General features: G+C 41.3%; 1 protein-coding gene across 4 annotated transcripts in view; it reads right to left on the bottom strand.

Moving 5' to 3' along the window:
• The window catches only part of hivep1 (HIVEP zinc finger 1), a 60,657-nt gene extending 37,523 nt beyond the window's left edge, over positions 1 to 23,134 (bottom strand). For 2 of the 4 annotated variants that reach the window (XM_031295803.2, XM_035991294.1), the window contains exons 1-2: positions 23,009 to 23,134; positions 20,284 to 20,413 (exon numbers count right to left, since the gene is read on the bottom strand). In XM_031295803.2, the coding sequence (XP_031151663.1) occupies positions 20,284 to 20,323 (40 nt within the window). In that variant the 5' untranslated portion in view covers positions 20,324 to 20,413; positions 23,009 to 23,134. Of the gene's footprint in view, positions 1 to 20,283; positions 20,414 to 21,877; positions 22,070 to 23,008 lie in introns of those variants that run through there. The other 2 variants (XM_031295804.2, XM_031295805.2) reach the window with 2 other exon arrangements.
• Between the last annotated feature and the right edge of the window lie 840 nt (positions 23,135 to 23,974).

Raw genomic sequence — 23,974 nt, 5'->3', positions numbered from 1 at the left:
TCAACCGGTGTTAAAGCACCGCCTACTGGCCAATCAATACTCGATTGATAACAGCGTCACCGTTCTTAGAAGATCCGGTGGAGCTCGGTGTGCGGAGAGAGAGAGAGAGAGAGAGAGATGCGCTCATAAAAGTTAAAACATTTAGAGACTGACAACCCCGTTAACATTCCCTGATGGGTATTTTTATGAAATATATAGATTTTCAGAAGATGGAATTACGTTTAGGCTATTTGTCGGCTTCTTGAGCCGTGTGTTGCCAATGCGCACATCAGTTTGAATTATGTTTTTATATTTTTATTTGATCTCACGATCGCTTACCACTGCCAGGGTTGCAACTCAAATAATAGGCTAAAGCAACGACAGTTTATGGAAAGCACAAGTGTAATTATGGTCAGATCTCGTGCCTGACTGATGGGGAAGTGATATTAATAAACGTTGTGATTTACGCATAACAGCGTTGGCTATTTCTTTGCCAGCGTTTCTTCCTGTTTTAGGAAGCAGCGACTGTATTGCGTTTTGCATGTAAAACTGTGTCTGTGTTCTTCATATTTATGTAGTATTATAGTTTGCTCTTCTTATTTAAAATATGCGGCTCTGGTTGTTAGGTTAGGTGAAGCCGGGTAACAAATAAATCCAGGGCATGTTGATCTTGATTCGTAGTACAGGCCTCTGGAGTCACAGACAGACTGAAGGTTAGCTTTGCTTAGCATAAAGACTGGGAGCAGGGGGAAAAGCTAGCCTTGTGTCCAAAGTGAAAAACAAGCAATGTTTCCGTAGCACTACCATCCGAAACTATTGTCTCAGCAGTGTTGTGTCAACAAACAGAATATCCTTCACTGCACACCACAAAAGGCTTGCTGCAATTTTCTCTAATCAATTCAAATTGCTTGTTTTGCTGCTAAATGAACAGCACTTTTTCCAATTTTCCCATCTGAGCTTCTCCACAGATCACACAGGGGAAGAGGACAAAAAGAAAAGAAAAGTCAACGCTTGAAACACGCAGTGAGGCGACGGGATGATCTCTACTGGTGCAGAGAAGTGCTGTGTGGAGATTTTTAAGAAAGCAAATTAACACGTCTCCTGACAGTGAAGTGTTATGGAGGGGTATGCTTCAGTTTGTCGCCTGTAAGCAAAGAAACAGTTTCTATTCACACGAGGCATGATGTTTACAAGATAGTCATTCCCCCGCCTGATGCATGTGACCCCACACAGCCGTGCTCTGATTGGCTGCTGCGCTGCAGCGATGATGGCAGATGTCCCACGCAGCAGAGAAACAGCAAGTGTCACTGTTGATAAATACAGCCCACGGCCTGACCTTAAAGGAAACCACACAGCTAACCTCTGCCTTCTCACCCATCTGCCCACCTGCCCTCAACATCTGCTGGGCATAGCTGCAGAGGACTCTCCCCCTGAAGGTCCCCTGAAGGCTGACTAGACTCACAAACTGAAACTTAAATGTAATTTATGATCTTAAATTCAGCATAACGTGTGTTATCTCTGAAGTAAATACATCAGGGTTAATGTCCCAGACGCCGTGAGCAGAATTAAGACACTGACATTGAATTAATTATGAGCTATCATGTCGCTGCAGCAAACTGCTCCCATTAATGCTAATAGCAGAGCAGCTTCATAAACGTATGTAAGGGAAATCGGAGAGTCAGCAGCTCTCCTAACGGCCTTATGAATCAATGCATGATGTGAGCGCAGCCTGACTGGACCAGACAGACACGGACTGGAAAAAGGATGACGAGCAGAGAGCAGAGAGGGGGATTCACAGAGGAGTTTTTGAACCAGCTAGGAATGTCTGAATGTACCTCCGGGCTTGTCAGTCAGAGGACAGGAGGGAGAACACCAGATTTAACTGACATCCACACATTCCGCCATTTCATCCCTCAAACCTCACTGCCCCGCTCTCTGCCAGGTACTTGGGTTGAATTGACAGTATTGTTGCCCTGCTCTCCTCTTAGAGCAACCTCTTCTTTTTCCTTCAAACCCTCTCTGAGAGCATGACTGGTTACTATCCTCAACTTAAGCCCCTTTTCCAGCCATGGAATACGCAACATCAAGGTGATGCAGTGCTGGCGTTTTGTCATTCTGACATACGTGTCTTTTTCGTTTAATGAAACGTTTTTAACCTTGGTTGAGGTGGAAAAGTAAATGTATTGATAAAAGCAAAATGCAACAGAGCAATGGAAACAGACTGAGTGAATAGATCATGTTGTACATAAAGCATTAGGCTGAAATATCCACCAAAGAGAAAAATGACGGCAGATGAAAACTTAAAATCTGTGGCGCGATGATCAAAATAGGACATAAAATTTACATAAATGCCATATTTCCATCATGTTTTCCACAACATTGTCATTCCTTTGAGGTTTGACTGCTGCTCTTTTAATTACATCATCTCTCTGCGCCCTCTTCTAGCGGCTTTATCTCAGTACTCTAAATCAACATACATTTTTATAAACAACATGCACAAGCACTTAAATAATGTTTATTTCAGGTTTATTTATCAGGGACAATGCACACTAATAATACATAAAAGTAAAATGTGCCAGAATTCGCCTGGAGGCTATTTTACATCTTCTGTCCCTGAAATTGGGACTTTCTTTTCATTTCTATTAGCTCACATGTCATATGCTAAGAGTTCTGCTAGATAAAGAGAGGGAATGCTGGTCAGATTATTACTGTGGTAGAACGAGGTTTTTATATGTGAAAAAGTTCCCATCAAAAGCCCAAGGTGACTTCCTCAAATGTCTTTTTATTCAAGCAAAAGTTCAAAACACAAATATATTCATCTTACAACGTAAAATGAAAAATAAGAGTAGCAAATCCTCACATTTGAGAAGCTGAAAACTGAGAATATTTGGCACTTTTTCCACTATTATTGCTTGAAAAACGACTAAAACGATGAATTGATTATCAAAACAGTTGCACTTTTTGGCCGCTGTTGATGGACTAACTGTTTCTGCTCGAGGGGAAAAAAATAGTTTTTCTAGACCGATCTGATAAAAGAACAATCTTCTCAGCAAACTTAAAATTGGCTCCAAGTTTATTAAACAGATGTTTTCTTTGTGCCTAAGGATATAACACATACAGTGATCTTGAACAGTGGCACATATTTCTTTCTGTGCACTTTTAACCTTGTGATGCTGCGACTTTCCGTCGGCAACGGAGCAATCCCGGAAGTGGAACATCAAGGATATAGACTAGGTCCGACCTTATAATAATCCTAACTTTCCCTGCTTTTTTACTATTTGCTGTGTATCTGTATCAGCTATTTTTCTACCAGTTTTCTGAGCTTTTCTCCCCCCAGAATGTTTTTCTGCCCTCCTCCGTCTTGTTACCCCTCCCTGCACATTCGTAGGAGGTTCCAGCATGAGGACACAAGGAACAGCACCTGCAGACCGAGACTCATGCTGCTCTGTTTCCCTGGCAACCCCTACATTGGGCTTTGCGTGTGCAAACCATTAAGCAATGCCAGCCACACACACACACACACACACACACACACACACAATCCCTTTTAAGGGTTTCCGGCTTGCGTTCACTTCTTTTCTTTTTTTTTCTCCAAATTTGAGTTTTTCCAAAGGTTTTTTTATTTTATTTTTTTAAACTCCTGCAGCTTAACTGGCGTCACATTTTCCCCACAATCATAAAAATAACCCCCTGGGAATCAGCAGCCCCCGTCTAACAGAGGCAGGTTTTGTTGGGGCATTTCTCTGCAGATGACATACATCTTCAGTGCGTACAGGAGCTCTCCACCCCCTCAATGTGTCCTCAGCACATCTCCAAATAATGTGACATCCAGCCTCTGCATCGCTCCTGCTTCACCACCGCCGGGAGAATTTCTTCCACTGTTCTGGGTCTCTGTGCTGACGTGAGCAGAAGCAAATCCTGCCGGCCCCCACCCTGTTTTTTTTCCGTCATTCCCGCTCAGACGCTCACCTTTATGAGTTGCCAACATCAATGTGCTCAACAAAGTTTCCAGGAAGTGGCTCCGCGGGCCACAAAAGCTCACCTGTGGAGGGAAAAGGTACTAACAAGTACGAGAAGGTCACTGTTCGTTAGCTCCAATTTAACTCGGCCTGCCTGAGCCCTTCACTAATGCTTCAGTTTGAAAAGTTTAAGCCCAATAATATGACTGATTGGGCAGCAGTCCTTGTTACTGACACAAGATGAAGACACACACACACAAAGCTGTAAACAGTCAGGTCATCTGTCTTCAGGGGGCCGTACGTAAATGGCTGAGTGGGTGGCGAGATACTAACGCACACACACACACACCTGGCTCATCTGTGGACGTCTAAGCAGCAACAGGTAAACAGGCTTTGGCAGGCTGTTAATGAAGGATGCCTTGATCATTTGTAGAACATTTTGTGCATCTCTGCCTCCACAGAGATGACGCTTGCAGCACAAAATGAGAAGGTGCACGCCTTAAACGAATGAACACACAAACATGCACACAGTTGAAACACACACACAAGCACACACGCACAACCTTTTCTACACAAGCAGGCGGGTGGTGTTAGCTGTGGTATTAGTCACCAACGTCTCATAAACAGGCAGAGTTTGACATACATTCAAACAGAGTCTGCACACAGCAAATGGTTTTAGGTGAGGTGGGAGGAAAAACCGCTAAAGTGGGAGAGAATTTAAATATTTTTTTTTTGTTTTGTGGGTTAGTGAACTAAAGATCTTTGGTCTATAAAAAGGTGAAAATGTTTTTTTGTCCAACCGACGTTCTAAAACCTAAACGATTAATCACGAAAATACTCAGCAGAATAATTGATAATGAAAATAATAGTTAGTTTAAGGTTTGAACAACATACATTTTAGCATTTTTGGTTCACTGCAAAGCAGCATGTTGTCGCCTCACAGGAGCTATAATGTAAAGACACATTACTTAGATGGCTATAAGTGAATTTAGATGTTATATTTGATTATAAATTGTTTAAATTGAACATTTATTCAGTTAGTCATATAGGATTTACTGGTTGACCGATGCAGTGCAGTAATTAACAGGGCTGCCCCCCCCCACCCAATACTGTAGAATAACAGAATCATAAATTATTGCCTTTAATTTAATCGAAAGACATGCTGCAGCGCAGTGTTTCCATTTCAGCTCAGTTCATGGTGAGTCTTTATTGCAGTCTGCTGTCTTTCTCTTCTCTCCTTTGATCTTCGTGTTTCACTGAGAGCAGGGCGTCACACACACACACACACACACACACACACACGTTGATTTCGGTGGGGACGGCGCGTACCTACCAGATTTCTAAGTAATTTTGTACCCACCACTTTTTTTTAAAACCTTGAGCTCAATTTAGTTAAAAAAAAAAAAAAAAGGTCCATAACACATATAATTCTTCAGGGCAGATACACACACAGCCGCTCTGCTGCTGTGCTGGCTGCACGCTTCTCTGTTCACTACACTGCCTGTCGGGACATTCTGCTTAACGTGAAAAAAAGCTTAACGTGGTTTAATGTACCTAAACAACGATCAATGATCACCAAATTTCTCATGGCCATATCTTGTAATGAACACTTAACTGACAGAAGAAAACTGTCAAAAAAATCTAACCAGAAATGTGGTGATGATTGATTGTTGTTAAGGTAAATTAAACCACGTTAAGCTTTTTCACATTAGGACCATAGACTGTTAATATACAGTCTATGGTCAAGGACTTATAAAGCCCGTGAGAACCGTGGGGAGTCAACCCACAGTCGCTCCGCTGCCCTGCTGAAAATGTGAAGCAGAAACGCTTAATGTCAGATAACGTCCATAATAATTTGACTTTGGGTTAGATTTTTTAACAGTTTTCAGTGGTTATGAGGAGCAATATGAGAGAGAAATTTGGTAATCATTGATCATTGTTTACGTACATTAAACCACGTTTTTATTCATTAGTAAGCTACAGGACAGCGCCTTTCAAAACATGACCTGCGTGAAAGAGAGAAAAACTAAATGAATGCGTCATTCTACCCAGCACTTCTGGAAATGTACTTCCGAATGCGTCTCTGTCCCCAGCACATTTCAAACCAAACTGACGCCCATGCACGCACACACACACACACACACACACACACACACACACACACACACACACACACACACACACACACACACACACACACATGTGTGCAGCAGGGAAAGGTGCAGTAGCGGCCGTCTGCTAACTTGTTGCTCTTGCTGTCAATATTAGCTGCTTTGTTTCAACAATATTAAAAACGTGTATGCAGGCTGAAATCACAGGGATTAAGGTGAGCTGAGGAAAATATACTGTTAGCCGAGGCTAATGTATAAACACTGCAGCAGCAGTCTGATGTGTAGAGAACGGGCTGCACAACCTGTGAGCTGTAATTGGCAGGGGATTACACACCAACATGGGGCCCAAAGGCTTTCTGTTGACGCCCCAAAACATCCCGACTGACCAAAAGAAAAAGAAAAGAGAAAACCCAGGCAGAGAGCAGGATCTCTGCAGATACCGACACCACCACACACTTCTAGTGGGTCATAAGTGATGATGTAGAGGATTACTTTTGTATTAGTCTATACATTGTTTGTTAGGAAAATCTGTTACATATTAAAGTACCAAAAGTAAAAGTACTCAGCACCATCAACTTTTATGTTTTGCCCAACTCATAGTCCAAAACACAAAGTTATAATTTTTTTGTAAGGCTTTGAGAACATGGAACATTTTTCTTGAAAAATTACTTAAATCGATTATGAAAATAGTTCCTGATTAATTTTAATGAATTTTCTATCGATCAAATGAATTAAATGACTAATTGTTGTAGCTCTTATAATTCATTAAAAAAAAAAACTTCTTAATTTATTTCTACTTCATTTATAATACTTTCTGAATTTACAGAGAGAACATTGTAAACATTTGACTGGCTGTTACATACATCAACAAGCTGCCGTCTGAAATCCATTACAAATTAGCCAACTCAAATTGCTTTCTCGTAAACCAGATGTTGCCAGGTGTTGGGGAGGTTCCTCTCTTTTACCACCACAGTGTACTTGTTACCTTGAGGGCAGATTAGTCAGGGAGCAACCACCCTCCACTTAGCAAATGACCCGAGGTGATAAAAACATCGCCATTTTTTTAGATACACCTCCCATTTAAGAGTTCACACAAAATGGACAAAGGGCACAAGTCCCTGATAATCACATTTTCTATCATTAAAAATGTATTCTCCAGAATGTCTGAACCATTAAAACCAGCACACATTGAAAAAATATTCAAGTATATGCTTTTATTCCTCCATTAATAAGAAGGAATAGATATTTCAGGATGGCATAGTGAGTTTCTTTTCACCATATTCAATTTCATTCACACAAAATATGGTGATAAAGATTCCTCCCTGCCTAGCCCAGCGCTGCCTCTCTGTTAAAGTGAAAGCTTCTCCGGTGTTACCACTAATTCAAACAGACATCCCCAAACTAGTTTCAGCCCGTCTGTTGTAGTTACTGTTGCTAAAACCCTGGTTTATTCCTGCCTCAGGGAGAGAAGTTCCCTTTGTGTGAATCTCACTGTATTCGAACACACTGTAATTTGAAGGGACCGTACGGAAACACTGGTTTGGCTGCCTGAGCATGACACAACATGTAAAAATCCATTTGCTTGGGCCAAGATGTTAACTCTTTCTCTGCACCCCTGAGGCATTTACTAGTTTTAAAATCCTAAAACGTAATTGCAATTACAGTACAGTAAAAGTAGAGTCATGCAAGTAAAGTAAATCTAAAATCAAAAGACAATATAATCATTTTTGGACATATTTTTTTATTTTAACTTTCACGGTCAATTGACATTTGAGGGCCAGTGTTGCTAGGAGACGCATAAGCTAGCAAGCTAGGCTAACTAGCTTACACTCAGAAAGTGGTGGAAGAAGTACTCAGACTTTTATTTGAAAAAGTAGCAATTCCACAGCGCATTTAAATTAAGTAAAAGTGCACTAAAAGTATTAGCATCAAAATATACATAAAGTATCAAAAGTACTCATTATGCAGAATGACACTGTTCAGAATAATATATATTATTGGATTATGATTGTTGATGCATTAATGTGTTCATCACTAATGTTGCAGCTGGTAAATGTGGAGCTAATTTGTATTTATTTATATAGGCTATGTTTTATATAAAAAAAAAATTCTTTATATTCTGCTGGGTAACTTGTGAATGTACCCATGGGGATCATTAAAGTTTGATCTTAACCTATAATAATAATAAATCATAATTTATTGGTTGATTATATTTTGTATTATTTTTGTGTCCACTAGAATTAAAGTGGCACTACGCATAACTTTCAGTGATTGCAGAAACAGATAGTACACTAATTACACTCATTTAATAACGAGAAGAGAAACTTTAGGGCACATTGTGTCTCTTCTTTTTGATAAAAGTGTTGACCAAATAAGTACAGAAGTCATAACAGACACCATTAATATATACAGTATATGCCAATATCTTGGCGTAAAGCATTTTATAGAGGACTCATGATGTACAGTCTTTTTTCTACAAAGCTGGTTGCTGAAGCAGTGGTGTGCTATGCAGGAGACCCTGATCGTGGATCTGACAAGGAGATTCAAAGGGATTGGAAAGGAACTTTATAGCAGGTTAAAGACAAAGCACAAGGCTGGGGCAAATAGTTTACAGAAGAGCCTCACAAACCTCTCTGACCTTTATTTTGAGACACTTCTGAGGGTTAAATTAAGCTCAAAATGAGGGCCGGAGAAGCCCGACTCACCAACAAAACGGGGTCTGGACGTCTCTGGGTTAGTGTATAACTCCGATCAGTGCAGTTTATTTGGACCATGGATATTTAGCCGCAGTCAGCGCTGAGGTCAGAAGCACGGTTGATCATTAACAGGAAACTGTTGTCAGTTTGTTGCAAACTACTGAGGCGGTGAAAAACACCATGGAAATCTGAACTGTGTTTATCCTTTTACATTTTGGCTCGTGAAGGCAATTTTGCGCCTGCTTAAAGCAAAATAAATCCACCAAACATTAATCAGCCATCAGCATTAATGTAATAAAACACAAACTTTATTTCTTTTCATAAACATCCTTGTCAGCACAGTGATGTTGGAGGGATGAAAAACTCCATCTCCATGTCCCTGCATCTGCTTTACAGGGTAAACATTTTCCACCTTGTTAAATGTACCCCGTTCATTGCAGTTCACCATTTATCACGCAGCATGTTCTCCACTAAAGACCTGTAGGGCTCTGGGGCGAGGAGCCTTTTTTATAAGACAAGAGGAATGCAAGAGTCAGTTCTATAAACACTGGTATTGCTAACAAGTCTGGGCATTTTCAGGGGCACTTTGAAAAAAAACAAACGTCACACATACCGCTGACAAACTCCACGTAGCCACTGAAGGCACCGTCTGGACGAACACACCAGTGGGGGAGAAAGTAGCATGCAAACAAAATACTAAAGTACGAAAAATTTACACTACAGATAGTACAATACAGATTTACTCACTGAGAAACACTGATACAAAAAGATCTTGTAGTTGGAACGACACAGTTCAGTCTGAATAAACTAACTTTTTGATTGGTTTTGGTTTCTACTGTACACATTAAGAAAACATATTATATTACAGAGAGAGAGCGAGTCTGTCTGAAGGGGAAACCACTATGTATTCCTGCTTAGAGACCAGGGGTCTCATTTATAAAACTGTGCGTAGGATCCTTACTAAAAGTGTACGTACGCAGAAAAGCCAAAAATGACATACGGCAAAAAAAAAATTCTGATTTATAAAACCGTGCATACGCACATCTGTAAGCAATGTTCCCTTTATAAATCACAGATTACCCACAAGTGTGCGTACGTGAATCAACCTCTTATCCTGCCCTGTACACGCCCAATTTTAACCATAAATAGTCAATGCAAAGCACCTCATGAATGCTGATCAGTATGTTAATGGCCTGACAGTTGTTCTTTACGCCGAATCATGACAACTGGCGGGGAAAAAGCTAAAAACTTCTCAGACCTTCGGGAATTGCTGCAAACTGAATATTAATTTTGGCCTGTTCTTGCACAGTGTAGGTAAGGGGTGCCCATTACGTCGATCGCGATCTACCGGTCGATCGCAAAAGGTAGTGTGGGTAGATCGCATGGCATTAAAAAAAAATTAAAAATAGACGTCAGCCTATCATCCATCCTCACTATGACATTTGTCACTTCAATGACACACAGGACAACTAGTCTAATGTCTCATCTTTTCTGACACACGGGTCAGCACAACAGCAGCAAACTTCCAGCAAGCTATCGAGTTGCCCAGTTAATAGCCTAAGTTATTTCTACTAAACTTAAGAAAGGGTATAAAAATGAGTGGGGGAGCTGGACCAGGTAAGAAGCCAAAAACCTACCACATCCATACAGAATGGGAGGAGGTTATTTTTCACAATGTCCTATTTGAAGTGCGTTTGCCTCATCTGCAAATCTACCATTGCTATTCCGAAGAAGGGAAATGTGGAGCAGCATTTTCGGACTGTTCATAAAAGCTACGACACTGACTTCCCTCCGAAAAACGAACTGAGAAGGAGAAAGGTGAAAGAACTAAAATCCCAGTTGTCCGGACAGCAGGCTTTTTTCTCACAGCTTACCACAAAAGCAAAGACCGCCACCGAAGCATCGTTCCGGGTGAGTCACGTCATCGTTAAACACAAGAAACCCTTCCAAGACGGAGAGATAATAAAAGAGGCCATCGTTGAAGCGGCTGAATCGTTTCAAGACTTTAAAAACAAACCAGATAGTATCAACTCTCCAGCTGTCAAGAAGTACAGTTACACGGCGCTGTGAAGCAATGGCCTAGGATGTGACCGAGAAACTTCGGAGGTATAATGCGGACTACGAGTGTTTCTCACTGCAATTGGACGAGTCTACAGACATGAGTGACACAGCCCAGTTGTGCATTTTTATTCGTATGGTGTTTACCGTTATGACTGCAAAGGAATAGCTAACAGTAGTTAACAGTACTGCCCATGAAAGAACACACACAGGGAGAGGACATTTTTCAGTCTTTCAAAAATGTTATTGAGATAACTCAGCGTGCAAATTGGTGTCCATCACGGACGGTGCGCCCGCGATGGTTGGCCGCTCGAATGGATTTATTGCCAAGTGCAGGGAGGATGATGCCTTTGCCGACTTCCTCAATTACCACTGCATAATACACCAACAAGCGTTATGCGTAAAAATGCTCAACATGAAAGAGATAATGGATGTGGCAATGAAGATCGCCTGTTCTATTTGCGCCAGATCTCTTCAAAGACGGCTGTTCCTTGTGCATCTGGAGAAGGCGGACTGCGACCACACTGAATTGTTGCTACACACTGACGTAAGATGGCTTAGTCGAGGGAAATTCCTGCAAAGATTTCCAGAGCTCTGTCCGGAGATTAAAGAGTTTTTCCTTGTATCTAAACATGCAGAATACAACCAACTAACGGACGATCAGTGGCTACTAGACTTAGTATTTTGAACCGATCTGACCAACATGTTGAATGACCTTAATGTTGAGCTGCAAAGAAAAGACAAAACAGTGGTCAATATGATCAGCTCAGTTAATGCGTTCAAACGAAAAATGCAACATCTGTGCTCAAAGCTGCAGCGCCATGATTTGCCAAACTTCCACAACCTTGTATCAAAACTGGAGACGCAAGGGAAGGCATGTGCGCAACTTGACAGTGGACGCTACACAGAGCAGATTGAAAACTGTCTGTCAGACTTTAACAAACGGTTTCAAGACTTTATTGGAGCCAGTCGCTACATTCATGTGCTACCCTTTTCGGAAAGATGCTGAGGTTGATTTACTTGCATCAAAAATTGCAACACTGTTTCACCTGAACTCGTCTGGCGTGGAGGAGGAGATCCTGACACTACAAGCTGACATTGAGCTCAAGTCCAAGGCTCATGGACAGTTTTGGAACTTACTCACAGAGGAAAAGTACCCCAACATGAGGAAATGTGCTACCTCCTTGACTGCATTATTCGGCTCCACTTCTTTATGTGAGTCAGCCTTTCCCCACATGAAGATTATTAAGTCCAAATACCGTTCCACCATGACTGATGATCATTTGGAAATGTGCTTGAGGCTGGCTATCAGCAGCTACTGTCCAGATTATGCATCCCTGGCTGATTCCATTCGGTGCAAGTCATCAGAGTGAGGTGATGACAAAAAAATGTACAGTTGTATTGTGCAATATGGGTTCATGCAGTTATGCAAGGTACACCAACTTATATTGTACATATAAAGAATTTAATATATTTATAAATAAATATATGTATAAATAAATATATGTTTTGCATTTTTATAGTAGGTAGATCATTTTGACTTGGTCATTTTAAAAGTAGTTCACAAGATGAAAAAGTGTGGTCACCCCTGGTGTAGGTAAACCTGATGTATAGACTACCTATATTAATAATACCTTCCAAAAAGGCTGGCATTCAGGGACAGCTTTGATATACCAGACCTATATGATAACAGAACTATATATTATATCCAAACAAACCTTAGCGATAAAGTTGAAGATTATATATAATATTTATATAAAACACAGCTGTCTGCCATTTACGTCTGGAAACAGCCAGTTGCCCCCAGAGTGGCGAGGACCTGTATTTGGACCGGGATGGCACTGTTCCGGTGCGTTGCCCTGTCTACTGGACCCAATTCAGTACATAGATCCAAGAGCACAGCTTTAGGGAATTTAAATCAGCATATTAGCCAGTCATCGTCGTGGTCCCTGAAGCTTCTTTCTCTCCTGTTTCTTCCATTGCCGTAGTCCTCCTGCAGGGCCAGCAATGCCATCATGCAGCATTACGCACGGAGGTCACCGCAGTATTTATGTTTAGAACAATTTGTAATTGTAGACACCTTGCCAAAATCACAGTATCAACTAGTGGTATCCCCCACCCCGAGATACAATTTGAAGATGAAAGTGTAATAGGCAAACACACTTTTCTTCATGCAGGTTTTGTCACGAACAGTATTAAAGTTCGGACCGATAACGAGGACATTAAGTGTAACGATTGCGCGAGAGCTTAAAGGCTATATTTCCAGACTTTGACATTTGATGATATATGCACAGTATTAAAGACAGATATTTAGTTATCACTGTGTTCTGCAGTTATCTAATGGTAGGGTATTTGATGCTATCCTGTATTCCATGCAGTCGGGCCATCTTCTCCTCCTGTGCTCTGTAGCGGACAATGTGACGGTGAGACGATTAAATATTAAGAACGAATTTTGATTTAAGATTTGAGTTGGATTTTACAAGGTGTTTATGGAACAAGTATCACTCAGTACAAGCACAAATAACACTGCTGGATTTAATCATCATGACAACGTGGATGATATGGAGTGAAGAAATGTGTGTGAGACATCAATACTTGAAAATGTTACGAGTAATCGTTATTCTTACATTTACTTTCTGCAGTCTAACTTTAGTTCACCACCTCACCATCTGCGTCGCCAATTCCCATTGTCTCCAAAATGTGCGTACGCACGGGTCAGAGTTTGCATGACAACCGCACATTCTGCCATCAAGTTTGTTTTTTATAAATCACAACCTTTGCGTGGGAAGTGGCGCACGGACATTTTCAGCCCCGTTTCGTGCGTACGCCACGTTTAAAAGTGAAACCTCAGCTGTTTGAGAAAAGTAAACAAAGACTAAAGGAGGGGGACAGGAGTTCCTCACTTCCTTCTTTGTTGCCCACAAACTGCGTCATAAGACTCAAACACAGGAGCACATACTGACTTACTGTTTAGAAATCAGAGCACTTGCTGCAAAAAAATGTCATTAAAAAAGGTTCATAACACATTTGTAAAATTAAGATTTAAGTGAGTGAAACCGTCACCGTTTATGCATTTCATCCTGTTCAACATTCCTTTGTTAAGCTGTCAAGTTTTATGAATGAATACATGAATGACATGAGAGGACCCTCGAGGGTAAATTATTTATTGAGCGTCTCTATGTGTTTTTCTTTCTTTCTTTACAAAGAGGATCAGAAGATAACCGAGTATGCAGCCTAAAACAGCGGACAATTCCTTTAGTTACTCTGTTTACAGTGTGTGATGGTTTATTATGATTCAGATAAAAACACAGGCAGGAATGCTCTCCCGAAGATTCGTCACAACAGACTCACAGTTCCTTCCTCTCTGACGTTTGTATTGATCTGTTCATGTTTTGTTCATTTCTGCATTTAAACACAGAGTCACCAGTTTACACAGAAGGCATTTTTTATGAATGTCGGTAATAAACCAAAATTATAATTTATCAACTTTCAGCAGAATCATATCGTCATTTACTGTATAGTCATCTTAGCTTGTCTATGCTTTTCTCAATGTGAGTTTGCATAATCATTATGTTTTTAAATATCCGTTCCCTTTAAATAATTTAGTCCAATACAACAGCAACTGAAATATAACTTAGAAAAGTAATGAAGAATATTTAGTACTAGTATTAATTAACAACACTGTCCCACAACGCCAACAGAAACAGTAAGCTTCTTACAGGACAGATTTTTTGCAGGGCTGTTGAATTGCACAGTATTAGATTATAACTATACTGATACTTGGATTCAATAAAGTTAACACTTACTAAAATAATGCAAAATTGCATTCAATAAGTCACAAAATATTCGCACTAAACAAAAGTGAAGGTAATATCTTATCATGGCTCATATCAAGTTTTGATGAGAGCTCAGACTGCAGCTTTACTGACAACAAGCTTGTACTCGTACCATCATACAAGAAGGCCGTGCCGCCTTGAATTCACCTGATAGATGTCAGCTGTGCAGCCCCGTCGGGAAGCTGTCAATAAAACAATTAATTCTTTGTGTCCCACGACAGGACAAGGTGCGTCAGGTCAGATTTCAGTTGACCGAGAGCGAAATTTTCTTTAATATAGTCAGACTGCTGCCAAGCCTCTGAGGCAGAAATGACCCGAGAAGAGCCGAGGCTTCCCATCATCCAGCCAAAACTCTGAAGTAAATACCATGTTTGCATCGGTGCTGAGATTAATTACTGCTATGTTGTGAAGCAATTGAAATACAGTGTTAAAAGGCTCATTTAGCTTCAAGCACAGAGTTTTAAAAGCAAGTCTTAGGCATTACGAATCACTGCGTGATGGCTTCAGGGCAGTATGAGGAGAGTTCCCAGGAAAAGACATTCTCTACGGCAGAGTTTAAGCATGTGATAGCATGCCATGCAATTATCATTTCCTGTCTGATGAAGGGAAAGCCTTGAGTGCAGGCCCGGGAGGAGAGGTGATGAACTTAGTCAGAAGGCAAAACAAGAAGCCAAACAAAGGTCTCAACAAGTTATCAGATGATGAGGAAGTGAACTGGGTACTCCCTACAACATGTTGAGTCATTTCACCAGAACCAGAGACGGCAAGTTACATCGAGTTCAAGATCACACCTCTAAGACACTGTACTGTATTTAAATGAGAGACTGTTGCTGCTTCAACTGCCTTTAAATGTAATTCTTTAGCCGATAAATCACAATTAAGGCCGGGGGCGGGACCAGAGGGAAGGCTGCAAAGGGACACAAAATGACTACAAAGAGACACAAAACAAGCACAACAAGATCAAAAAGCAACCACAAAGAGCAACAAAACGACTACAAAATGATGCAAAACAAACACACACACACAAAACGAGTACAGAGAGCCTACGATACAAAGAACCTCTTTGTTTCTGGGGGTCTTGCTCCTATGTAGGAAGGGTGGGGGGCCTTGCACAGGTCTGTGTCTGTGGCCAGGGGCCTGTTGTCTCATAATATGTCCATGGCTGTAGAATATTTGGATTTTCAAATATCAGCTATTTATTGATTTTATTTCATATTAGAATAGGTTGGGGCACCCGGATAGCTCAGTTGGTAGAGCGGGCGCCCATATACAGAGGTTTACTCCTCGAGCAGCGGGCCCTGGTTCGACTCCGACCTGCGGCCCTTTGCTGCGTGTCGTTCCCCCTCTCTCTCCCCTTTCATTTCTTCAGCTGTCCTGTCAATAAAGGCCTAAAAATGCCCAAAAAATTATCTTAAAAAAAAAAAAAAGAAAGAATAGTTTGTTACTCATTTGGAATTCATTTATTACCCTGAATAAACAATGTAACTCTTAATAATGTGCAGTTTATTATTGCTGAGAAAAAGTCTCTAAACCCGCCCCTGAATTAAGGGCCTTCAATACCAATCAAACTACTGTCAATTATACTCTTTTCACATCCAGATCTTTTACCCTCAAGTACAACAAAATCCCAAAACACTGCAGCAGCTGCAGCTCTATTGTCTGCACCACGGGCAGCGAGGGAACAGTCACCATTAAAAATAGAATCAAGTATTGGCTGCCGCTCCTATCGTCCTCTGTTGGGCGATGTAATGTACTGTTCTAAAACTTAATTATTTATGTTGTTTGGCCAAGTAATCTGAATGAAACGGAAAGCACAGGAAGTGTTTATATGATAAATAAACAGAGGGACTCTGGCTTGCTGCTCACAGACATGAGGAAATCTGCTGTGTGGATCTGCTGCTGGGGAATGGCAGAGATGCACATTTTCACACCCAGCATGTAACGCTGCAAATTCGTAGATCTGTGAACTGCAAACGTCTGTTGACACATAAATCTGTCAATACTCAACATAACACGAAATCCTTCAAGCCAATTGGTGTTCTGTGTTAGCAGGGGAAGATGCAGTATCTTCACTATGTCAACTCTGTTCTCTTCAATATGTACTTTTGCTGCATTCTGTTGGATTCTTGTCAGATTATATCCAAGTGTTTTCTGCTGCTCGAGGATCCGTCTCATCTCACAAAGTGTCCATTTTCTCACTCACAGCGACACATTCATTCACAACAAATACTGTTTGAATAAATGCGTCTTCGTTTAACATGTTGGTCTCATCAGATATGAGAGGATATGATCGCCACTGAAGGAAATCAAACACACACAATGCAGCCACAGACTCAACAACATGTTGAGAGATGCAGATATGACAAGAGTAGACGTGTACCACATCACATTGTTCACAATAATGCCACATTAGTTATAATGTTGTTGATTTATTTTGGCTCCAGTGTTGCCAGATTTGACCCACAGAGAAAAAGCAGCCGGATTAGAACCTTACACACCCAATTTTTTTTTCTTCGGACTGGAGGATTATGTTCGTCCAACAAATGTATGTACTGTATGAATTTTTTTTTTGATGAAATGTGTTATGATGAAATTCTATTATAATAACACACAAAACCGCCCCTACTGTATCAAAGATCCCTGTCCATATTTACTTAGAATTATAATTTGTGTCCAATATTTTTCCACAAAAGAAACTTTTTTAGTAATTAGATCGACTCCTTCTCCCTCATTGATAAAATCTATTATCTATGAAAATGTAAATAATGTTCAAAAGGTTTAACTGCTGGACACAATATGTCTCTTACTTCACTGAAAAGTGTAGAATAATGAACCATGATTGGCTTCTAAACCACATGCACACATTCACCTGTTAAACTCAGATTTAAGTACGGGGAACCTTCTTCCCTTCAGTAGACTGATGTGAAAACAGCCTTCTAACTCCACATATATCATTCTGCACAGTGAATGGCAAACATCAAAGTGAAGTAACAACAAGGAAAGCACGTTTTCAAGCCGGGAAAAAAGCATCTCCACCAAGTCTCTGAATAATGTTGTCATTTGCCCAGTTAATGTTCCTGTTCTTCATATGCTGCACTCATGTGGTGTCAAAAAATTTGTTCCCGACTGCGAACAACAACAACTTGGAAAATCAAGACATTTTTGGTACACAACTTGCAGAGTTAGCGTCATATTACCCAGATACATAACAGACGAAAGTAAATGTTAGATTGATGGTAAGAAACTTTTTATTAACTGACGTATTGCATATATTTTTTGCTCAAGTCATTTGTAATATGGTATTAGGTTGTAACCGTTGCTGTCCACGTAGAGTGACCTAGATCAGTTAGAAAAGTTATTAATTTGCATTAACCCTGATAAGTCAGGTAAAGCAATGTTTTAGTGGTTAGGGAATGTACTGGTGCAGCAACCAGTCTGGGACACTCAACCAGCTTTGTAGCGTCTGTAGCATCTTGTAGCGTTTTTTTACATAACAACTTAATGAACACCAAAGTCGGAAGAATGATTTCCCAAATCGGGGAAATGGGACAATCTGAGGAGCACATGAATTGCCGAATTGGGAGGGAAAGGACCAATCGGGTGACGCTGGTTGACTCCAACAAAGGGAGCAACTTCAGTGGTGTGAAAATAGTTTGGTTACACTGTAAAAAGGTCAGATCAACAACAAGGCATAGCAACATGCAGGCAGTGTAAAAACACTCCATAAGAAGTCCATCTGAAGCAGAAGCAACCGATTGAGTACAAAGAAAGCCAAAGATCACACAAGTATCACTGTCCTGTGAAAACCATGCATCTCCAAAAGAAGAACAGCCCTGCCGTTAGCTACGCCTTGATGCATTTTTTTAGATAATCTAGGCAAGGCAGGTTTATTTATATAGCACATTTCAGACACAAAGGCAACTCAAATGCTGCGTTCCATTTACCTCGGAAGTTGGAGGTCGGAACTGGGAATGACAACGTTTCACGACGAGTTCACCTCGCTCCAGTAACAAGTCGGAAAACCATTATATTTGGCAAGGGGCTCCAGCCAGGTTAGCCATTGTTAGCAATACCAGTTGATAACAATGCATTATGCTTTATTTTGTGTGTGCAAATGTATTAACATGTCCACAGATAGAAGACAGACAATACTGTGTGTACGACGATTTAATGAAGCACAAATAGGACAGAAGTGTTAATTAAAAGGTGCTCTAAGCGATGTCACATTTTTTTTAGGCTACAACATTTTTTGTCACATACAGCAAACATCTCCTCACTATCCGCGAGCTTCCTGTCCCCTGAACACACTGTAAAAAAACGCGGTCTCTGTAGACAGCCCAGGCTCCACAAACGGCAACAAAAACAAACTATGCCAACCTGCACCACGAAACATAAACTCTTCCAGCGTTCCAGCCAATAACCGACAAGAAGTATTCGGGGAAGTTGGGGGGTTGGGAGGAGTTAGTGCGCAGAAGCACGGAAGGGAGGGAGAGGGGTTGGGATGAGGAGGGAGGGGCGAGCTAGCCTTGTTTTGTTTGAAAATACTTCGAACATCAACAAGAAGTGCTGTCACCCAACATCGCTTAGAGCACCTTTAATAGTATATACATACAGCTTTCACTGCTGTTGATGCTTGGAGCAACCATGTTGAGTTGTGATGCTGAGGTTGGTGAGGTTCTAACATTTCAAGTTGGAAATCCGACTACAAGGGGCAACATTTCCAACTGGGAATCGAAATTTCCGAGTTCCCAGTCGGAACGCACCAAAAGTGCTTTACATAAGCATAAACATACAAAACAAATAAAAAACAGTAAGAAAGACAATTCATACAAATAAAAAACACGGTAGATTTAAAGAATTTAAAAAGGCATAGGAGTATAAAAATGTATTACAACCAAAAAAGCAGTGGCAAACCAATACGTTTTAAGCCTCGGTTTAAAAATACAAAAGGTTTGGGGCAGGCCTCAAGTGTTCTGGAAATTTATACCAGATCTGTGGTGCATAGAAACTAAATGCTTGGTGTGCATGTTTGGTTCTGACCCTGGGGACCGTGGACAAACCTGTTCCAGATGATCTTAAAGCTCTGCATGGCTCGTAACAGAGCAGCATCTATTTGATCTATAATTCTTTTAGGATTAGGGTTTTTCTCTCAATTCATATAACAGTTAATGTGAAAAATTAAACAATCACCAAATTTGGAGATGCATGGTTTTCACTGGACAATCGAAACTACACTGGCAGGGTCAAGCATCGCCACACAAACGGCAACTTGTTTCAACAAAAGTCAATGAAGTATTTCTCAGTATTTCATCATATTGACATTCATAGATCCTTCAATGTCATGGCATCCCTTTAAGGCAATCTCACCCACCACTATGACAGAGACAGAAGACCACCTGCTCTTACCAAAACTCTATCTACTGTAGTCCTTTCCTCAAGTCTTTCTGTAATCGTATTTCAGGACACATAGGAATGAAATAATCACACTATTTTAAGCCAAACATCTCAGACCAACAATATAAAGTGATCCAATTACTTTGTGGTCAGAAGAGACAACTGAGCAGTTCCTCTTTTAGGCCTTAAAATCCATATCAACAAATCTACCAGCTGACAGGAAACGCAGAACACAGCAGGGTGAACTTACCTTTTAAATTTTTCGGGTTGTGCTGTTTGGTGCGCGGCATCTTTTCCGCCCTCTGTTCACAGGTGCATCTTGGGGAAACTAACTGTGGACCTTGAGAAGAGTTGACTCCTGAGCCACAGTCTGGTTACATCTACAGAAAACACACACACATACATATATACATATATACATATATATATATATATATATATATATATATATATATATATATATATATATATATATATACATATACATATACATATATATATATATATATATACATACATACACACACACATATACATATATATACATATATATATATATACATACACACACACATATATATATATACACACACACATATATATATATATATATATATACACATATATACACACATACACATACATACATACATACATACATACAAACATACATATATATATATATATATTAAGTCAGAATCAGCTAAACATGACCTCCCACAGACCAATAAAGCACTATGCTGGCCTTACAGTGGGTAGAGTCCTCTGCTCTCACTTGGCAGCTGTCTGGGAGTCCAGGACAGAGTCGCTGATTGAGTTTATTCCTCAAACAGGTGCCCCAAACAAGGCTGGACTTTTCATTTCAGGCCTCTCCACTCTGAACTACTGTGTAATAATGTGCAGTGCAGCTCGGGCTACTGTCTGCTGTCAGTGGGAGGAGGTGTGAATGTGTTCCCCCATATCAATACAACCTCTGCAGCAGCTGCTATCTGCCACTCTGATCTCGAACAAAAGACAGAGAGGTGGAGGAACAGGGGTTGTTTATGGGGAAACGTCTGATTGACATGTCAGTGGCTGATACAGGGTGCCCGCTCTTCACTTTGACGAATGTCAGCGCAGATGACGAATGATGCAAACAATAAGGTCCTGTGTGTGCCGGTGATGAACGCTCGGGGCAGCTGGGCAGCCACACAGAGGTTACTATCTGAGAAATCTCCCTGTTGAAGTTCGATAACTGTAGAAAGGCAGATCATCAAAAGACTGAACACACCTTTCACAGGGGAATTGTTTTCACTCGGATGCCCTTTTGCAAAATGAAGGATCACAAGCTTAATAAAGGTTTCATGCAAATTAGGTGAGGAAAAAAGGTGGGTGTAGAAGTTAACGTTACCAAGATGTCAAACCAACAGAGCTGCAAACGCTTTTGTGAGCTCCCTGATGTGCATAAACGACCGCAGAAGAAAAGCTCACCTCTGCATAGACAGAAAATCACAACATCATGAATAAATATCTAATTTAATCATATTTTATAAGCTTTCTTGCCCTTGCATCATCTCCACCATGTCACCCACAACACCTCTACCTTCTGCTGGAGCACTGCGCTGCAGAGAGCAGCAGTGCTTCAGGAATCAGCCTTTGTTTCCCCTCTTACCAATATTACATAACACTTACTACAACTGGGTGATAATTTTGCTCCATACAGTTGTTACATGTGGCGCTAGTGCAATGACATCATCTCACGGTGGATGTAGGTATAGAGTGTGCACGACGGATGCAGCAGGTCGCTTAAAAACATATCCAGGTCGGGTTGAAGTCACACGATGGAAACATGTAGAGCGTCTCACCTGTGATGCATTTTTTTTTTTCAGTTCAGGATCTACGGCGCGGACGATGAGGCGGAGAAGAGAGACGTGCACATCTTCTCTGGCGTGTCTGTCAGTCCGTCTGCCAGCCTCTCTGCGTGACTCTGTGTATGTGCGTTCGCGCGTGCGTGTGTGCACAGATATTTAAGGAAACACCCTGATACTGCACGAGGAAAAAACTAAACCTACCGGTGATTAAGCCAAAGCTGCGCTGTAACGCTATGTCCTAACACAAGCAGGCTGGAATGCGCTTGCAGGTGACTAATGATGATTTCCGTTCACACCTGAGGATCAACCAGAAGCATTATGTAAAAAGCGGGACAGCAGCGGCGTTAATGTACACAAAGTCACGCATTGGTGGTGTCTGAGAGTTTTGATATAGCATAATTAATACGATTATGAGAACATATAAATATAGAGTGATGCACATGCTTTTTTTGCGAGGAGAGATGATGAGCGCCTGGTTCATCGGGTGCACTTATGACAAACACAGCAGGAGGAAAAAAAATATTGGGATTTTAACGGCATGCAATGAAGTCAGCAAAAACAGTGCGTGGGAATTAGCGTATTTTGTGCCTGTTGCAACACGTGAGCGCCCTGTAAGTGAGGGAGGAGCCTGGGAAAACCCCTCGCTGTCCCTGCAACAGCGCTCGAATGGGACACTTCCCCCTTATCCAACAAAACCCCGCCGCGGCCAAAAATCTTCCGCCGTCACACATGCACATTTATCGCAACATTGACGATGCCGGAATAGCTTGTGGTTTACCCACAGTGCAAAAAGAGCAACAAAGAGCGCTGCGTAGAGAAGCACAGGGAGCTTAAGTTGCCTCCTCCGAGCACGGTTTGCTGCAGAAGTCCAAAACAATACTGCGCAAAAAAACCTGCTTCTACCTAAACAAACTAGACTTAACGGACCATTTGAAGTTCACAACATGCTAAACCCGGACGAGACACACAGCGTACACTGATAAAAGCATGTCCGACTCTCTCAGGCTGCAGCTACCGAGAGCGACCTATATCACATTGACAGAACCCCGCTCCAGCATCAGCTCCAGCTCCGAAAACACACAGAAACACAAATCAAGCGCACTCAAACTGACTTTTAATACTCACAGGTGCAGGGTTGTAACACACCTTTAAGTGTAAGGAGAAGCAGGGGGGGTACAGCTCTGTATTTTCTCCTTTCACCTTCTCTCTCACTTTCTATTGCAGGAAACAGACAGGCCCACTGACGTCAACGGGGGTCCCGTCTCCGCCTCCTAGCCACAGGGTGTCCTCTGCGGGCAGCGGGAGGCTCGCGACGGCTGCTCCACCACTGTAAGGCCGATGACACCGATGCCAAAATTTCACCCGTGTGTTGCTCCGTATGCGTAAAGCTACACCTGCTGTTCCTTCCGCGATGATTTTGTATTATTCGTTGCTAGACGCTTCTAATGGAGCCGCAGGTCGTGTCGTTTGTCGTAAGTCCCCCTGGCGGATCCCCATCCACCCTCGCTTCTGCACATACTTTAGAACTGACGGTTTTCCCGGAGGTTCCTTGTTGTCAGGTCACGTTGTGCCCCTCCGCCACTACCGACCGGGCTTTCCCATGCACAAACCCGCAGCAGGCTCATAACATTGGGGTCCTCTTGCACCAGGTGCCGGTGGGGGTAATTAATAATAGAAAACATGGATAAAATGTGGCCTGGTGCAAACAGCCACTCAAATAACTGTAGTTCAATAGTATTCCAATGGAAATGTTAATTTGTGGGATTCGTCATCCCAAATAATCATGCCCTTGACCTGTAAATTACACCAGCTTGGCCTTATTTGCTATAATGGTGGTTAATAAAGATAGGTTAACTCAGGGGGATTTGAGTTTCCCAGGTAGGCTTAGAATCCAAGTAGCTTACTTTTATTAACATAGATTAATTCACAAGGGGACTACTTAAAGTAAAATTAAAGTATGGGAGTTTGTGCATTTCAAGTTCAGGTTTATCTTGTAATTTTTGTATAAAATATAGCTAATTATTTTGTTTCTCACAGGACCAACAATGAACATCATTGAGGCAATGAAATATCTGAGTTTAAATTCAAATA

This window comes from Sander lucioperca, chromosome 14 (assembly GCF_008315115.2).
Source record: "Sander lucioperca isolate FBNREF2018 chromosome 14, SLUC_FBN_1.2, whole genome shotgun sequence".
NCBI classification, from domain to species: domain Eukaryota; kingdom Metazoa; phylum Chordata; class Actinopteri; order Perciformes; family Percidae; genus Sander; species Sander lucioperca.
This window is presented reverse-complemented; position numbering and strand designations above follow the sequence as displayed.